General features: G+C 46.6%; 1 protein-coding gene across 1 annotated transcript; it reads left to right on the top strand.

The window, feature by feature from the left end:
* The first annotated feature begins 14,648 nt into the window (after positions 1-14,648).
* LOC128939782 (ly6/PLAUR domain-containing protein 2-like) lies at positions 14,649-19,041 on the top strand. The gene is made up of 3 exons (XM_054280999.1): positions 14,649-14,700; positions 17,717-17,836; positions 18,830-19,041. Exons 1-3 carry the CDS (start codon positions 14,649-14,651, stop codon positions 19,039-19,041), a joined length of 384 nt encoding a protein of 127 aa, XP_054136974.1.
* The last annotated feature ends 456 nt before the right edge of the window (positions 19,042-19,497 follow it).

Genomic DNA, 19,497 nt, shown 5'->3' with positions numbered 1-19,497 from the left:
ATTCCTCATCCATATTTTATGGAGACATCACCTTAAAAGCCATCAACTCAGTAAAAAAGCTCTTGTAATGTACCTTTCCCAGAATTTTTTACACCAGACAAGTTCACCCCTGACATTGGAATAAATTCTGTGTCTGGATTACTGAAATTTAAGGGCACCTGCCCACCTCTGCCAGTGGTTCCCCACATGAATCACCCAAAGACACCATGACCCAGCCCTGGAACCTTTCCCAGCTCTGCTGGTGGCCCTCCCTGGCTGGGGTAGTGTCACCACCTCCCATAAAGAGAGGTGACAGGTGTGGGGCTGAGTCAGAAAAGGTAAAAAACAATTTGGTCCTTCCCCTCTGCTTATTTTCATTCAGATTCAATCGAGGGAATCTGTGGAATGAGGACTTCACCCGGGGCAGGGGAGCGAAAGTGGAGTGATGGAGTTGTTTTCCTCAGGGGTCACCACACACTGAGTTATTCGCAGGGACAAACCTGGGTGGTGCCACACAGAGGTGCCAAATGAGTTGTGATGCCTGCTTTTGGATTTACATTTGGCAGCAGCCTTTGAACTCGCGAAAATAACAGATTTGTCTGCTGTCACCGACAAATTCAAGAAAAAAAATGATGTAATCTCTGTCTGTAACTTCCAGTATTTCTTCAATGAAGAGGAGGGTGATCATTCATCCTGCTTAAAATATTAATTTTTTTTTTACACCTTCTTAACTGCCATAATTAAAAAGAGAGGAAGGTGTGGCCAAGGTTTCAAATCAGCACTTGAAATGTGATAATTGGAACACACCTGCCCTATTCCATTCCTCTGCACGTGAAATGAAAAAAAAGCAGAAAAATAAAGGCAGACTTGCCATCAGAATTTGACTATTAAAATAAAATGGGAATATTTAGAAGAAAATAATTGGGAAAGCAACCCTTTCCACTCTTGCTCTTGCAAGGAGGAGGCAGGGAATGGTGATTCCTTGTCATGAATGAGGCGCTCATTTCCAGTCATTACCTTTGGATTGGCTCCAGCTGCCTTGCATAAAATGACAGAGCATTTAACAACATTCTCACACCCATGGACTATCAAAGACAGCTGTTTCTCTGCCCTTCATAATCCCAGACAATTAATTTATCTTCTCTGATGTTTTTGCAGCAAACGTTCTGTTATCAGGCGCTCAAGTGCAGCAGCTCTGCCCTGCTTCTCCTCATCTCTTTGATGAGGAAAAGAAATATTTGCCTTTGCCATGGAGATCTGTTGATTCACAGTATCCATGGGAAGCAGGGATTCATTGCCAGCATGTCCCTGTCAGGAATTCTTGCAGGGTTTTCATCAGTGTCACCTGTGTCTATAAGAATTGAGAATTCCCTGACACTTGGATTACCAGAAAAAATTAGGTAGATTCACTTCTTGGCCATCCCCAAAATTTATTGTCCCTTTGTGTTTGGTTTTTTTTTTTTTTTAACATTACTGTACAAGTTATGAGGCCCATTTTGGCATAAATCAAGCCCAAGACATCCTGATCTACACTGAATTCCCTGTAAGGATCCTGCTTAATGAGCACAGGAGGTGGGATACACCCACACAGCCCCCAGAAATGTGGGTTGAATAAAGAGTGAGAAAAATATTTCCTTAAAAATCATGGAAAGCAAAATACAAACAAATTACTACTTTTCTGGCCTTCTAGAAATGGGATCAGCCCAGAAGTCACAGCTCCAGGACAGTGGACACCTCTGAGCACTGGAGGTTCTTCATTCCTGCTGTCACCAGCATGAGTTGAGGTCAAGGATCTCCCAAACAATTCCTAGGGGTGGCAGAGGAGTTAAAACAACCCAAACACCATTCCCAGAGGCCAGTTGGGTTTTGGCAAGCAAAATAATCACAGATCATTTTTTTAGTCAGCTTCAGTGCCAGAGACTCATCCTCAGCATCTCTGTCCCTGCCCATAGCAGGGAGTTGTTTGAGAGGATCTTTGACAACCATTCCAAAACAAACTATTTCCATGATTCTGTGGTCTTCAATTTTTTAGATGCTCTGCAGTATCATTTTTAACCAACAATATTATTTATTGCAGTAAAGATGCATAGCAAAAGGCTGCAGATGTTTGAAGAGACTAAAGGGTTTTGTGTGAAAATGTGACATTGAACTGTGGGATTGCTGGGGCAGGAGAAATCTGAGTAATCTGGTGAAGGGAATTCCTCTTCCAAATGGATTCAAGAGTTCTCAGACTGAACCATTCCCAAAACCATTCCCAAAACCAAACTGAGTTTGTCCAAACCCTTTTCAAAGTGTCTTCAACCAGTCACTACCTCAACCCAGGTCAAGGTCTACCCAAATGGTCATTGCTGTTGCTGGTCCATGCAATATCCTCACATCCAGGGCTGCACAGCAGTATTCTCCACTCTCAGCAGGAATTCCTAATATCCAGGCTGGAAATGTTTGTTTTCCTCCAAAGTTTTGTGACTCTGTTGTGAAATGTCTCATTCTCAGAGACATTTGTGTAAAGCGGAAAAGATGCAAAGAATGGAAATGGAGTCTGGGATGGGTGTCTATTCCCCAGTTGTGAAAGAGGAGGAAATTAATGGTCAATGGGATGAAATTTAACAGGTCTAAATGACAGATTCTGCACCTAAGATGGAGCAATGCCAGGCACAAGATAAACTGGGAGAGGAGGGACTGGAAACCAGTCCTGCAGAAGGAATCTGACAGGAGTTCCATAGGAGTCACCAGTGTGTCCTGGCAGCCAGGAGGACTGGGCTGTGTCCAGGGAGATTATCCTGCTGTGTCCAGCATTGCTTCCCCTAGAACATTCTGTACAATTCTGGGCCCCACAAATCAGGAATGATGGGAATGTCCTGGAATGCATCCATGTAAGGGCAATAAAGCTGGAGAAGGGCTGGAAGGAAAGTCCTTGAGTGTGCTGGGTTTGCCCAGTTTGGAGAAAATGAGGATGAGAGGGAACCTAATTGCAAATCCCTGAGCAGGCAAAGTGGAGAGGGGTGTGCTGAGCTCTTCTCCCTGGGACCCAGGGACAGGACATGTGGGAAAGGGTCAAAGCTGCACCACGGGAGGTATAGACTAGACATCAGGAAGGATTTTTTGCCAAGAGAGTGGTCAAACACTGAAACAGCTTCTCGGAGAGGTGGTTAGTGCCTCAGGTCTGTCAGAATTTGGATTTCAGAATATGCTTTAAATTCTGGTCAGCCCTGGACTTGGGCTGGATGGGCATTGTAGAACCCTTCCAACTGAAAATTCCAGTCAAGTCTAGTGTAATCTAATTTATTCTAATCTAATCCAATCTAACCTAATCCATCCTGTTGAGGACAGCTGGCTCTTTCCCTGCACATATTTTACCACACTTTCTGTGAAGAACCCCAAAACACCAAGGGTGGAGCCCAAACAGACCAGGAAGCAAAGCCACAACCCTGTGTGTCTACGCCAAGGTAAATGCCCTGCCACCACCACCCCGGTGATTCACCACGAAATAAAAACCAGGGGACACCTTTGCATCACGGAAATGACAGGGGAAACTTTTGTTGGCGCTGTTATTTAGATGTCGACATGAACAAGCCCAAATCCTCTGGCTGAAGTAGAGCTCACAGCTGCCTCTTTCCAACCCAACGGTGGGATCAGGAGCAGGCAGCATCCTGAGGACAGCCAGGGATGCAGGAGGCAAAGAGACAATGCAGACACTCCGTGAAGGTTTTTGGTGAAGGGTGGATGTGCTGCTCTGCCCCACATGACAGGGCTGTGTCTCCAAGAGGAGCCCAAGAGGAGAAGAAGAGGAGATCTGCTTCATCAGTATCAAGTTCAGAATCGTGGAATGGTTTGGGTTGAAAGGGACCTAAAAGATCACCCAGTTCCAACACCCCTTCCACTATCCCAGGTTGTTCCAAGCCCCGTCCAGCCTGGCCTTGGACACTTCCAGGCATGGGGCATCCACAACTTCTCTGGAAATTCCATGGCCTCACCACCCTCTCAGCTCTACCAGATGTTCTTTCCTCCCTTGTCCTTCTCAATTTCCTTTTGTCCCATTCTTCAGGGGAGATGAAATTCCTTCATTAATGTCCCTGATTTCAACCCAGAATTTTCATTTTGGAGATTAAAAAAGCTACCACTGAAGTTTTAATTTTCATTTTTGCTCCTGGTTAATGGAAATTTGGACATATCCATCCCTCAAGGTCTCCTGAGGTTTTTTCTCCAATATTTTGGATGCCTCAGAAGTCTCTGTGGTGCCTCCAAAATATGCAGGAAATCAGCACCATCCCTGAAGCAACAGCTGAAGGAGACACAGCGAGGCCAAAATGTATTTATTGTTTTAATTTAAATCTCATCAGACTTTATCAGTTTTACCCCTTGTGCACCTCTTCCCTTACCTTTTGCTGGGAAAACCTGTGCCAGGGCCTCCCCACCCTCACAGGGAAGGATTCCTTCCCAATATCCCACCTAAACCTGCCCTCTGGCAGTGGGAAGCCATTTCCTGTGTCCTGTCATCCATCCCTTTTCCAAAATCCCTCTCCAGCTCTTTTGGAGCTCCTCAGGTACTGTGACAGGCACTAAGGTCACCACAGATCTTCTCTTCTACAGACTACACAATCCCAACCCTCTGAGCCTTACTATATATTTAATAGGATGCTAAGGCAAACAGATCCCACACATCACAGCACAGTGAATATTCCACTTATGTGTCACCCTTATTTTCCTTGTCACCTTCCTCCAACTTCATCCAGGCAGAGCTGCCACGAGACTTTGGGAGTGCTTTCAGCAGAAGCAAGGTGTAAATTTCAGTCTCACCTCACTCACATGGGGAATAACTTTCAAACCTGCTGAGTTCACCCCCAAACCAGTGGAGATCTTACCTGGGCTCTTCTTCCTCCATCATCCACTTCTACCATTCCAAATCTTGGAGTTATCCAAACATGAATTGCCAGGGCATAGGCACTGCCAAAATAGTGTGGTGTGGAAGAGCTGGATTCATCTGTACCCAGAGCTCAGCACCGTCCATAAATTCTTATTTTTAGCTATGGGGGGGTGTTTGCTAACCTGGAACTCCAAATGAGGCATTACTCAAAATCCTTGGATGACAGGACAGATATCCAGGATAGATAGACATTGGAACAGTGGATGGACAGGTGGGCACTGGAGGCTGAAAAGACTAAAGGTTTTCCTGGAATGTTACTGCTGGGAAGGTGATAAAACCTTTCCACTCAAGTGTCTGGCAAAACCACTGTTTATATTCAATCCAAACCAGTCCAAACCTTCTGTGTCTCCATCCCAGTTTTCCAGTCATGAACGTGGATCAGTTCTCCAGCCTTGAGAACTCCCAGGCTGGCACTGAACCTGGGACATTTATATGGAGAAGTGAAGGACTATTTTTCTCTAGTGCCACCATTTTTCTTATCTCAGGCAACTCTTCCCTGCTGTTGAGTGTGTCCATATTTGGGAAAGAAATCCCATCTCTTTCAGAATTATGGAAAGGTTTGGGGTTTAAGGGACCTTCAAAACCATTAATTTCCAATCCCATGCCATGGGCAGGGACACCTTCCACTATCCCAGGTTGTTCCAAGTCCTCTCCAACCTGGCCTGGAACACTTCCAAGGATTGGGGGACCACACCTTCTCTGGGCAACTTAATCCATTGTTTCCCTTCTCTCACAGGGAAGAATTCCTTCCCAAACTCTGATGTCAATCCCCTTTTAGTTTAAAACCATTTACCCTTTGTCCTATCACCATCTGCCTGTGTGAAAAGCCACTCTCCCTCTTTATTAAATCTTCCCTTTTGGCTTCATATTCCCTCCATTCTCAACTCCCCATGATCCTTTGGATGGGAATTCAGGTCCCTCAGCCACTGGTGGGGAAATGCACCTGGTGTTGAATCTTTTCCATGCTCCACAGCAATTCCAGCCGGGATCATCCAAGAATTCCGGCGTCTTTCATCTCCCAATCATCTCCAGGTGACGTCCTCATTTACCGTGCAATTGACTTATTATGGTGGATGATCCTCTTTAATCCATGACTTGCATCCAAGCCACCTGCTTGTTCATGATACCCTGATCCTTCCTGGAATTGCTGAGGCTTCCCGAATTTGTGCCACCAGTAAATTCCCTCCTATTTGGCATCTTTCAAGGTCTTAACAGAAAATTTTAAGCAAGAGCACTCCAAAAGTGAGGAACGGCGCTGATGAACTTTCCAGGCTCATATCCTGCTCCCAACACATTAAATATTTCTAGCTCCTCCACTCCCAGGCCTTTAAAAAATTCTCACCCATCTTATAGCAATTTAATTTCCATCTGTGACATCTTAATAAATATTCCCACGTTATTTTGTGTTATTACTTTGCTAAACTTGACTTTAAATATGATTTTATTAACATGAAAACAGCAAATACAACATTGGATTTTAAGTATTTTTCTGGGATTTTTATTGTTTTCCTTCCTTCAAACCTTGTTTTTACCCCTGGCACTCTATTGAGGTCAGACAGTGGCTGTTACCCCTCCTCTTTTTGATTTAGGGGTTAAATTCTGACCTCATGATTCTGCCTTGACCAATTTATAAACAATATTTGGGAGTGGACCTGGACCTGTTTTTCTGTATCTCATCCAAGAGTTCTGGGATGGAAAACATCCTGACCTGCTTTGTCATGGTTTGAATACATAGAATTTTTTTTTTTCACCTCAGTTGTGGTTGTTTCTTTTTCTGGACTTTTTTTTATGCTGTCTTTACCCCCAAAATCAAAAGCATTTTACATATTGAATAAACAAGTGGTTAATTTAATATTCAGTTTTCATCTATCACTAGTTTATTTTGCCTCTCAATTTAAAAGCTAAATAATTTTACATAATATTTAAATAACATTAAATTATTCATTTTAAATAAATGAATAAATAACATTCAACGTCTTTCTCGAGATCTAAGTCATTTTGACTATTGCAAATTTTTCCTTCATATATTTCTTAACCTCCCTCATGTTGTTTTGTCTGCTGCTCCATTTTTCATTCATTCCTTTTGGCTTCCCTCTCATTCCTGGAATAATCTCTGAAATTATTCACCTATATCAGGCCACAGTCTCTCTCTCTCTAGAATATTTTTCTCTATTTTTCCTCTTTTTTACAGAAAAAAAAAACCCAAAGAGGTTTTTGAATCTTTGATTTCAGTGTACCATAAGCTTCACTCTTTGCATCCATACCGTTGAACTTCCAGTTCACTTTTCTTTTTTCTAGATATCAACAAATATATCTGGATATCAACATATTTATCTATATATCAATCATATATCAACATTTTTCTGCCTATCTAAAACTGAATAATCCCAAAACTCAGCCAGATGAGGGGACAATGTTATTGAAGGGCTTTATACTCCTGATCCCAGAAATCAGGGTGTGCCACCTCAAAAACTTCTCTGCAGGGAGGGAAGGAATGGGCAAGGAAGGAAAGACACTATTAGTCTGTGATGTTGGAGGCCAAAAGGAGCAGAAGCTGAATTAATTTTGAATTAATGAAAACTAATTGGCAAATCCAAACTCCTGTGGAATTACGTAGGAAGCCAAGAAGCAGGACAACAAACAGAGAGAGCGTTGGATGTGGTCACTGAAGTTGGACACATGGATGGATGGATGGATGGATGGATGGATGGATGGATGGATGGATGGATGAGGAAGGAGCTTGTTCCTGATGGGATGGACTGGCAAAATTCAAGGGAAGTTCAGAGTTGGGAGGGACCTCCAAGGATCACCAAGCCCAGCTCCTGGCCCTGCACAGGACACTCCAAGAATCCCAGAGTGTGCCTGAGAGTTATTCTGGCAGGGAAAGGCAGCCCTGAGACTCCCCTGTGTCCTGAGCTGTGTCCCCACAGTGTAGGCAGAAGGCGAGGGGGGGATTCTGGCCCACTGCTCTGCTCTGGTGAGATCCCATCTGGAATTCTGCATCCAGCTCTGGAGTCCAACAGCAGAGGGATGTGGAGATGCTGGAGCAAGTCCAGAGGAGGGCACGGAGATGATCCAAGGGCTGCAGCCCCTCTGCTCTGGAGCCAGGCTGGGCAAACTGGGAATGTCCAGCCTGGAGAAGGCTCCAGGGAGACCATGGAGCTTCAGGCACTGGGAGGGACTCCAGGAGAGCTGGAGAGGGGCTTTGGAAAAGGAATGGAGTGACAGGTCATTGGGAATATCTTCCCACTGCCAGAGGGCAGAATTAGATGGGATATTGGGAAGGAATTCTTGGCTGTGAGGGTGCTGAGGAATAGAATTCCCAGAGAAGCTGTGGCTGCCCCTGGATCCCTGGATTCCTCTCTATCCAAGGCCAGGTTGGGTGGGGCTTGGAGCAATCTGGGATAGTGGAAGCTGTCCTTGCCCGTGGCAGGGATTGGAACAAGATGATTTTTAAGGTCCCTTCCAACACAAGCCACTCCACAATTCCATGACAAAACACACACATTTAACATTTACTAAGAAGAGGCCTCCAGGTGACCCCATCTCCACCCTTGCAGGGCTCGCTTTAAAGCCAGTGAAGGTAATCCCCAGTGCCATCCACTTTTTGATGAAGCTTTTGTCTGATGACATTTGGTTTTGTCTGCCTGACTGGAAAAAGAAACAGCTCCAGTGAGTCACCCAGGAGCCACCTCTGGTAGAGAAGAAAGGCTATGCTTAGGCCAGGTGACTCCCACTCCAGACTTTTTGTCCTGCTTCAATCGGCCCATGACTCCACAAATTTTCAAAAGTCATTTCTGCTGCATTTTCTGCTAACTGGTGCTCCCACAAATTTATGCCTTGACGATACAGACCCCAATGATGGGAATTGGCTTCCTTGTCACGCTATTCCCATTATTGTGCTGGATCCCCATGGCAACACCCAGCACAGGCTAATTTTATTACTTAGCAGGGGTTACTTATTTAGCTTGACTCATCCAGATCTGTATCTGGCGACAGACTCTGCTGCCAACCTGTCAGTCAGAGGCACTGCTGATGATGCTGAAGGTTGACAAAGTGATGTCAGGCACTTCTCACTCACAGACTCGGTGACAGCCCCTGGGTTTGACAAGTGGCAAATTCGTGGCCAGGTCTCTGTTTCCTTTCTCTACACAACCAAAGTTGATAAAAAGGGAAAATCTTCCTGAGATAAAGGGAAGGAAGTAGCTCTGTGACTGGCCAGTCTCTGCATGTTGCCCTTGTACTGCAGAATGTTGATAAGACATCAACAGTGCCATCAGCTGAATAAAGTGTGGAAAAAAATGCTGGGGACTCCCAGCCAACAGCAGCCCTGAGGAATGTTCCCAGCATCCTTAAACCTTGGCTTTTTTAGTGTTCAAGCACCAGAAAAGGGTGGGGTCACCATGCCTGGAAGTGTTCAAAAAACCCACATGGATCTGGCAATTGAGGACATGGTTTAATGGGGAACATGGTGGTGGCTGGATTTGGTGATCCCAGAGGTCTTCTCCAACCTTTAACAATCCCATTATTCCAAATAATCCAAATTTCAGGTGGAAAATCACATGGCCACAGACTTCCTACATGTTGAAGTGTGGATTTATGGGTCACATGGGCTTTCACATAGAGTTGGCAGCAATTGTCACTGGGATGGAAAAGGGAATCACACCGGAATAAAAAGGGAATTTAAAAGGGATCAGGATCTATTCTCTGATCCTGATCACTACTGTCACAGCTCGTGCCTGAATTTCTCATCCTTCCAACCAGAACGACCTTTCTGGAAACATCCTTGGCCCTCACAGTGTGCCTGGACATTCCCTGGAACAAATCCAGTGGGTTCAGGATGTGACACACTCAGGGACCATTTTACACTAGCTAGAGATCTCTCAAGTCCATGGTAGGACTGATACTGCTTAAAGGAAGCCTGAAATGTCTGAATTGTGGATATTCATCCCTCTGGGATCCAATCCAGAATCACATCTTGGACATTTTTGCTGTTTTCAGAAAAGACTTGAGGGACCTACGTTTCCAGGGTGGACCAAACACAGGTGATGCCTGAAGGAATTGTCCTCAGCCCTCTGGCTGGAAGAAGAGGAACTTGAGCAAGTTGGTCTAGTGTAAGGTGTCCCTACCCATGGCTGGCCGGTTGGATGAGATGAGATTTAGGGTCCCTTCCAACCCAAACCATTCCATGATTCAATGATTCCAACCTCCACGTGACCACATCCCAGGACTCCCCTTTTTCCTCTCAGAGCCCTGAACACAACTCACCTTTTTGTAAAAGTCTTTACGTCTTTTTGTAAAAATCCAGCAAGCTGGGATCTTTCCTCCCATCCTGCTTTTTAGTCTTGGGATTAGTGATCTTAAGCCAGAATTTGGGAAATGCAAGTACAGTTCCCTTCTCTGCTTGGAGACGTTCAACTTCTCACCTCACATCTTCAGACAGGGGGTGCCAAGCAGTAAAATGAAGCTCAGACACAGAACAAAAAAGGGTAGGTGCTCTTTAGAGACTGAATCAGAGCTGTGAATCTGGATTTTTTTTTTTTTTTTGGGATACTTTCCATGGAGGAGAAACATTTAATACCAAACAGCTCCTGAAAGACAGACCTGAAGTGCTCCTTGGAGAAAGGTTCTCACATTTTCACCTTTTTCCAGCCCAACGAAACCTGAATTCCTTCCTGCCCAGTAGCAGAGTTTCATCAGGAGGGTGGAGACCAACTCCACCCCAACAAGCCCAAAGTCTTGTTGTTGACACACACCCATGAGAGGTGGAACTTCCACTGGATCATCAAACATCGCTGGGGCCACGGGCATGGGCAGAGAGGTTCCCAGCCACTGAGTCACACGTAAAGATGGTGGAGCATCCGAAAAGCCCCCTGGCAAAAATTCTGCCCCTTTGGAATCACAGGAGCTGAACTCCAGGTGGCTCAGTGCAATGATCAACAGTATCTGTATTTTCCTGCAAATCAATTATCACTAGGATGCTTGGGAATCTGATATCTGGAAAATGGAGCAGACTCCATCCTGCAAATCAGGTCTCAGGAATGACACTGATGTCATGTAGATTGATGCCATGGTTACCATGACATGACCACGGTGTCAGATAGGGCTGGTTGGTGTTTGTATCATGGCAGGTGGATTCATCCTGTTTATTCCTGGGATTGCAGAGGATGAGGCTCTGGGGTGACCTTGTTGTGAGCTCTCAGTAGCTGAAGAGAGGCTCCAGGAGAGCCAAAGAGGGATTTTAGAACCATGGGGATGGAGTGTCAGGATTTTGGACAAGGGCATGGAGTGTCAGGACAACAGAGAATGGCTTCAAACTGAGAGTGGGTTTTCTAGGATATTGGGAAGAAAGTCTTCTCTGTGAGGGTGGTGAGGTCTTGGCACAGGTTTCCCAGAGAAGCTGTGGCTGCCCCAGCCCTGGAAATGTCCAAGGGCAGGTTGGACAGGGCTTGGATCATCCAGGGATAGTGGAAGGTGACCCTGCCCATGACAAGGCGTTGGAACTGGGTGATCTTGAAGGTCATTTCCAACCCAAAACATTCTGGGATTCTATGGAGTGGCTCAAGAAAATGTCCAGATCTGGGCTGGACAATGTGGGAGAGAAGTGGTGGAAACAGAGGGAGTTCAAAGGACCATCAGAAGGATTAAACCCTTGGAGAACAGAGAAGAAGTCAGAGAGCCCATCAAAGTCTATCCAAGAGATATCCCAGACAAAATACATTTCTATGGAGAAGAGGAAAATTGCAGCAGTGAGAAACTGAATTTAGTTGAGAGGTGCAACAAGAGCCACTGGCTGTAGGGACTCCATAAATCATTGTAGAAATATTTTACACAGGACTAATTTCACGCGTGGCTGATAATCAACTGGAACAACTGAGCATAGCTTGGTGTTCACTCCCTGCCACAGAGTATCTCATAAAAATGTGGAGTTTAGTCATTCAAACATGAGTTGATTGTAAGGGAAATTAGAGCAGGTGAAGCGTTTCACCTTCTTACCCGTAAACACCAAATTTCTGTCATCTGCTTTTCCTGGTATTTGTGATAAGCAGAGAGAGATTATGTCTCCCTGTATTATGTTATAAATTAGGACAGTCTCCCAGGGACAGTCTGGGAGAAGGTTTAGATTGATCCCACTGAGAATTCCTGAAGGCTTTTGGCACACAAACCTTTCTCCCTAACACACCACGCCTCGTTGATATTCTCAGCTCTCCAGACCCGAAATGACATTTCAACCAAAGTCCCTTCTGGCTCCTGTCAGTCAGTGCTTAAAACCTTTCCCAGGGTTTATTCCTCCCCTGACAGAGACAGAAGGGAATTTTTAGGGCCTCCTGAGTCCTACAAGCTGTCTAAGCCTTTCCCAACTGCCCTGTCAAACTACAGCTTACACATACTTATCAGGTTTAAAGCAGGTCAGGTTTCTTCCCTGCCTTTGTTTACAGAAATAATCCAAAATTTTTTAGTGTTGCATATCCAACCTCAATTTCCAGTCTCATTTAACTTAGGTTTGTCTTAACTCTGCCAAGCTAAAAGGAGCCAGTGTTTTCCAATGTCATCTTTTGGTGTGAATCCTGTTGTCCCACTCTCTTCATTATTGCTTTGGTGTTTTTTTGTTTTTTCATTAGGATCCCATTTTATTCTTGACAGTGGTAGTGGAATTCTACGTGGGAAGCCAGGAGGGTGTTGCCACTTCCAAAATCAAAAATCCAAATCCCTCCTATCCCAACACGCACCCAGACACCACCTGGGGTTGTTTTTGTTAGGTTTTGGGTTTGTTTCTAGGGCTCCATCTCTCCGTGAGCTCCTGATTATCTTTAGATCAAGGAATACCTTAAGGTAACAGACCTTAAAGGTCTTTCCTTGCCTCCACAATTTTACTGGAACGCTCCCAAATCCTCTTTCCCTGAAGTCTGGCACTGCTGCACCTCTGCAGGAGCCGTGGTGTTTTGTCAGTGTTTTGCCTTATGGAAAGATTTCCAACATCTCAAAGCCTTTGAGACAGAGTTAAGACAGTGATTAAGTATTTATATCCCTATTCCTTCAACCACACAGATTTATCCCAAAAATTTCTTGGTATGGAATGACCATGGACATTTCCACTCCAAAATCCACCCAGCAGCTTTACTGTGCCAACCCCACTGTGCTTTCCCGTTGAGGCACAACCACCTGGAATGCTGAAAGCACTGGATCTCTTCCAGTTTCATGGCTCTTAATTAGGATATTGCTCAAATGTGCCTTGAGCTGCCCAGTTCCGAGCAAGGATCTGGATGTAACCAGGTCTGGTGGCTCTCACCGAGTGGATTTTTTCCTACGTCCCCAGAAAAATATGTTTTATCCAGTTGTTTTTTTTAGCACCTGAACTTGGAGAGCACAGGAAGATAAAATAAAGGATAATTTTCACTCTCATAGGGAAGGATTAGGGTGTAGGTCTTTCTCTCCCTTTCCCACAGCTCTGTCAGCTTTGTGTCATCCGTGGCTGTGGAAATTTTCATTAGCAACGCTTCTCGGGTTACTGGGAACCATCCTCCATCTGGGAAGAAGGAGAGGCTGCTGGGAATGGCAGCAATATTCCCACGTGTGCTGTCGTGACAAGCCTGTGACAGGCAAAGCACCTCATTAAAGCTCCTTCACTCACCTCATCTCCAGCCCTAAGATCTCCCAAGTGCTTCAGTGATTCACAAACTTTGCCTCTTTGGCTTATTCAGCTGTTTTATGGGAAATTGCACAACTCCAGGTTTTTCCAATTTGGATCACAACAAACCCAAGGAAAAGTCTATCAGCTTTTCCTGTGAAATATAAAATACCAGCGCCTCACTCCAAAGGGAGAAGTAAATAATTTCTCCCCAGCTCCAAGCATTTGAAGCTGTCTCCTCAAATATTGGATAAGATACAAAATAAATTATGATGTTTGAAAGGGTTACCCTGATGTGGATAAAGTGAAATTTCCTATCAGGAAAGTGCTGGAGTGGGAAAATTGATTAATTGTTCCATGTTGTGCTTATTTCCCAGCTTCAGGATAAAATTTGGTAAATAATTGACATCTTTCCAAAGGGAGGCTGAGCATCCTGCTTTGCCAGCATGACCCAGGACCTGAAACCACATGATTTATCCCAATTCCAGACTTGGGAGTGGGAAATGGAAGCACCATATCCCATTGGCCTCCAAGCAATTCCCATGCCCGGCAGCTCAGTTAATAATCAAGGGATCCAGAAACCAGGCTTGATTTTGAACAGGATCTGAGAAAACAGACATCTTTGGGCAACCTCAGTCCTGCCAGCCCATGCAATCATTTCTCCAAAGCACGTGGAAGCCAAGCCTGCTGTCACTTGCCCCTTGCCGGTTGTTGACCAGTGCAACATGTGTGACACAAGCCAGCTCTGGGCTCATGGAGCCAGACTGGAAGGAGCAAACAAACCTTGTCTCATTCCCCATCCAAGCCCTGGCATGGGGCCACACCTTGCAGTGCCAGCCGTGTTTTTCCTTTTTCCATGGGACCAGCCCCAGGACATAAACCTGGGGAAGAGCCAAGGTATGGCAGGAGTCTGCTCATTGGGGTGATGTCACCTCATCAGGGAACTCATTCCTCTGCAAATCCCAATCCAGACTGGAGCTGGGCTTTCCCCTGATCACCCCGAGGGAATCCGCCCACAGGATCAACAACAGCTGATGGTGGAGGGTGGGAAAACATATAAAGCTCCTTGGGAGAAGCTCTCTGGATCTGTCCTGGCTGCCTGGATCTGCTCTCAGCATGAAGAAACTCCTGGTGGGATTCCTGCTGGGCCTGGCATTCGTGGAGTTGGGTAAGAGCTCCTCATTCCCAGCACTCCAGGGCCCCCCACCCTGGGAAATTTGTAGGAGGGGAAGGAGGGGAAAGACCTGGTGACGTCCAGGTAGGGGAAATGATGCCTTTTGTATTGAAGAAGGTTGAAGGAGAGGGTGAAATGGGAAAGGGGAGATGCATTCCTGGTGGGAAGAGCTGTGATGCCTGATTGGGAGCGATGCACGTCTTTTGGATTCCTGTCACCCACATCCAGGGATGGAGGGGACAACCACAAGGCACAGGGGAGAACCAGCCTGGGCAAGAGCTTGAAGTGCCAGTCTCCACCTGAGCTGCCACCCTGTCCCATGAGGAATGTTCATCCCAAGCTCCTGACTTTCCTAAAACCACCCAGCTGGCTGCTGGAAGTGCTGGAAGCCAGAAGGTGAAACTTCAGTACAGTAGGGATGTGAGAAATAACTCCAAGGACATTGGAAAGTTTTATTAAACCCTCAGCTCCAGGATTTTCCCTTATTTCAGGAGATAGGAAATTCCCCTGAAATTTCAGGAGATATTTCAGGAGATAGGTGGAAATGGGAAATTCCCCTGGGTGTGTGATGGGTCTGGATCTTGGGCAAGCTGGCAGCAGGGTTTGGCCATCGCTGTGTCCTTCCTCCATGCGGATGTGACCAACTGCAGCCACATCCCTGCCTGGAACAGGCATTCCAGGGATGGCACCACCCCAGAGGGGTTTAACCCACAGCCCATGGGCCCCAGATCCATGGGTTGTTTCCATGGAAGATCTCGAAGGAAAGGCAGCCTGGGCAGGGATCAAACATCTCCATCCGAATTTTTCCCTTGGATTTAATGGAATTTCTGAGAAACCACCCAAAATCTCAAAGAATTTTATGGAAACAGAGTTATCAACCCCATTTGCTTTACAGTTGAAATCAGGCAGAAATATTTTCTGGTGGATGATCCAAAAGGAAGCAGCTGGTCTAGGCACCCCTGTTGGGGCTGAGGTGTCTGTGACCATTCATAGTCCTGAGGTTTGATATCAAGAAATAGAAGGTCCTTTTGGACAGTGAGGAACTGGGAATTATTGGCTCAGATCAGGACACAGAGCTGTCCCTGTTCAGTTCTCCTGTCCCAGTCCTTAAGGATTTGGACTTTCCTCTTCCATGCAACCTTCCCACAAAACCCATGTCCTCTAAATGCCCCATCTGGAGTCAGTGAAAGATGAGGGGGGTTGAGGTTTTCCTTCCTTAAACCTGCTTTTAACCGGGATCAATTCCCCCAAGGCACTTCCCAGTTTATCTATGAAAATATTGAGGTTCGTAAATGGAAACCACCTCACCCCAAGGGTTGCAAGGCAGTTTCTCAAGTTCCTGAAGCCAGAATTGCTCTGTCCATCCATCCATCCTAGGCATTCACAGGCATCCAAATGATTGTTGATTATTTGTTACCTCTGTTAAAATATATAACAATTTTATGGATTGGATCATGGATCGTTGGATCATGGATCAGGGAACTAGTGAGGTCCTGAGCTGGGATAAACAGGGATGGCTCCACCACCCTTGTTTACAGAGAATATGGCCACAAGAAAATTGAAATATTTCCATGAAAAAATCCTTTTTACTTCTGCAAAGAGACAAGGAATTGTCTCTTTGAATTGAATTCCTTAGCAAGAGCTAAGGAATGAGAAAAAAAAGTTTTGCGCTGTGTAGGCTCTACCCCACAGCTGAATTTTCCAAAGGAGCTGCTGCGAGGAGTAGATGTTTGAAAATTCCTCTCTGAAGTCAGGTGTTCAAACAAATGCCTTCAAAAATATTTATCCTTATCACAAAGCCCCAGAGGTTCCTCTGATGGCGGAACGGCAACAAAAAAAAAAAACAAACAGCGTCGGTTTGAATTTTTACCGATAGATGGCACTGGACGCTCGCAGGTTGTTTTTCAGCCGGTGGAAGGAGGGTAGGATAGAAAATCTCAAACCAGGCTGGTTTTTGTCACCAAGCCACACCAGCAGGACTTTGGAAAATCCACACTCTTAGTGTCTGCTGGCTGTGGATGGACAGCGCTCACACTGAAGGTTTTGAGAGCTGCTTTGCATAGATTTGCATATTTAGAGATGTCCCTCCCTCAGGTGGCAGCCAGCAAGGGTTCGTACATGGCCTCTTCAAAAAGCAGCAGTGGCCCCTGATGAGGGTGGTTTTAGGGCCTCACTCAGCCCTCAGGATCTCTGACACAGCTCTGAAATTTAAATCCTGCTCTCAGTTACTGATTCCTGCAGAATTTCCCTTAAAAGAGCAGGAAGGAGCTGTTGCTGCGAGGGGAGGGATGAGGGAGTTGCCTCTGTCACAGCTGGAGAATGGTGCTCTCAGCAGAGGGAGCTGGTTTTTACAACCATGGAATATCCTGATTTGGAAGAGACCCACAAGGATTATCAAAGCCCAGTTCCTTGTCCTGCCCAGGACATCCCAATAATCCCACCCTGAGGCCTGAGAGCGTTGTCCAAACATGTCCTGAGCTCTTGAGGCCATGACCATTCCCTGGGGAGTCTGTTCCAGTGCCTAACTGGGGGAAGAACCCAGTTAGGCACTGGATATCCAACCCAAACATCCCCCGACATGGTTTCAGGCCATTCCCTTGGATTCTGTCACTGCTCCAGAGAGAAGAAATCAGTGCTGCCTCTCCACTTCCCCTCATCAGGAAGTTGTAGATCCCAAAAAGTCTCCCCTCAGCCTCCTATTCTCTAGGCTGAATTCTTAAAGAGGATGCTCAGACCCACCAAAACTCAAGCTTAAGTCCCTCTAAATCCCCTTTTTCAGTCTGCTGAGCCTCCAAAGTCATGTTTAGGCCCAGCTCCTGCTACACCACACTTGTCCTCCAGTGCTGGGATTTATCTTTTTCCCCCCAGCATATCCAAGCTCTGCCATTTCCTCCAGACACGCTTAATTTTGGACAATTTTAGGCACTGCTGCATTTTGGTCAGAAAGCTGCAGATTTGCGTCTGTCTTCCTGGCTGTGTCACCTCAGAGCCTTTTCTGTCCCCTCTGCAGCCCAGTCCCTGCAATGTTACGTGTGCAAGCAGCCCATAGACATTTCTCAGTGCAGGACACCCGTCACGTGTCCTCCAAGAGCCACCGTGTGCACCACGACCCTGCACTCCGTGGACTTAGGTGAGTGACACCACTGCCGCTGAGGGGCCCTGGGGAGAATTCCAGGATGGGTTGGGTTGGGGGAGAGCTTAAAGATAATGGAACTCCAAATTCCCACATTCCAGTCGACCAGGTTGCTCCAAACCTCGTTCAACCCGGTCTTGGACACTTCCAGGGATGGGACAGCCACAGCTTCTCTGGGAAGCCTGTGCCAGGGCCTCACCACCCTCACAGCCAAAAATTCCTTCCCAAAATCCCATCTAACCCCAGCCTCTGGCAGTGGGAAGCCATTCCCATTGTCCTGTCCTTCCATCCCTTGCCCAAGTCCTTCTCCAGCTCTCCTGGAGCTCCTTCAGGCGCTGGAAGGGGCTCTGAGATCTCCCTGGAGCCTTCCCTTCTCCAGGTGAACATTCCCAATTCTCCCAGCCTGGCTCCAGAGTAGAGGAGCTTCAGCCCTTGGAGCATCTCCATGGCCTCCTCTGAATCTGTTCCAACAATTCCCTGTGTTTATTGTATCAGGACCCCAGAGCTGGATGCAGATCCCACTCTTCAGGTGGGGTCTCACTAGAACGGAGGGGGAGAATCACCTCCCTCAATCTGCTGGCCACATTTCCCTCTCCCCATCCCAGTCCCTTTAACATCTCTGTAAAAACCCTGGTGAAATTATCCCACTTTAGAGGGCGAAGGAGAGAAATCCATCAGATTTGGAGCCTCACAGTGAAGTACCTTTCCTACCCCGATATCTCTCTGGACCTTGAATTTATAGAGGGTGCAAACCTCTATGGGGAATTATGTCCCTTGTCCATGCTAGAATGATTTGAAAGGAGCAGGAGGGTGAGAGAGAGTCAGCAGTGAGAGCTGGCAGGCCTGTTCCCACAAAAAATAGCTGGGTTAGAGGCACCCATGGATTAGGGATGTCCAACCCCTCCTCTGTCAGCGTTTCTCAATCCCATTTTCTTTCCCTGTTTTTTCCCCTCTCTCACCTCCTCCTCCTGTCCAATCTGCCTCTCCCAGGTTATCCCTTTTTTGGCAACATCACCGTGACCAGGGACTGTGAGGAGGAATGCCTCGCCTACGATGGGATAGGGGCCCAAAAGCCCAAATCCTGCTGCTACACTGACCTGTGCACAGATGACACCAAGAGCAGCAGTGGGGTGAGGAGCAGCTCTGCAGCACTGGCTCTGGTGGCACTGGTGGCTGGCACGGTCCTTCAGTGCTCCCTGTGAGGTCACAAGTGTCCCAGCTCCAGCTGAAAGCCCACCACTCTCCCTGCCAAGCTGCCTCATGAACTCTTAGATGCTTTGGGAATGTCCTTCTTTGCTGACGGGTGGCTGCACCCCATCTTCAACGCTGGATTCAAGCCAAGAATGGACTTAAACCTGGACTTAGCCTGGACTTAAACCCCTCAAATCCCCAGTTTCCTGCTGTTTAAGCAGATGTTCCTCACTTTCAGCTGCTTCTGGTCCTCAGGATCCACAGAGAATGGGTTGGGTTGGAAGGAACCTTCAAGATCATCCAGCTCCAATCCCCTGCCACGGGCAGAGACATATTCCATCATCCCAGGTTGCTCCAAGCCCCATCCAACCTGGCCTGGAACACTTCCAGGGATCCAGGGGCAGCCACAGCTTCTCTGGGAATCCTGTGCCATGTCCTGACTGAGAGGAGCAGATGGATCTGGACCC

The sequence above is a fragment of the Melozone crissalis genome, unplaced genomic scaffold (genome assembly GCF_028551555.1).
Source record: "Melozone crissalis strain CALT ecotype California unplaced genomic scaffold, PUWL_Pcris_2 ptg000002l_1, whole genome shotgun sequence".
In the NCBI taxonomy this organism is placed as follows: domain Eukaryota; kingdom Metazoa; phylum Chordata; class Aves; order Passeriformes; family Passerellidae; genus Melozone; species Melozone crissalis.
The sequence above is the reverse complement of the archived record's forward strand: the minus strand, read 5'-3'. Positions and strand labels throughout refer to the sequence as shown.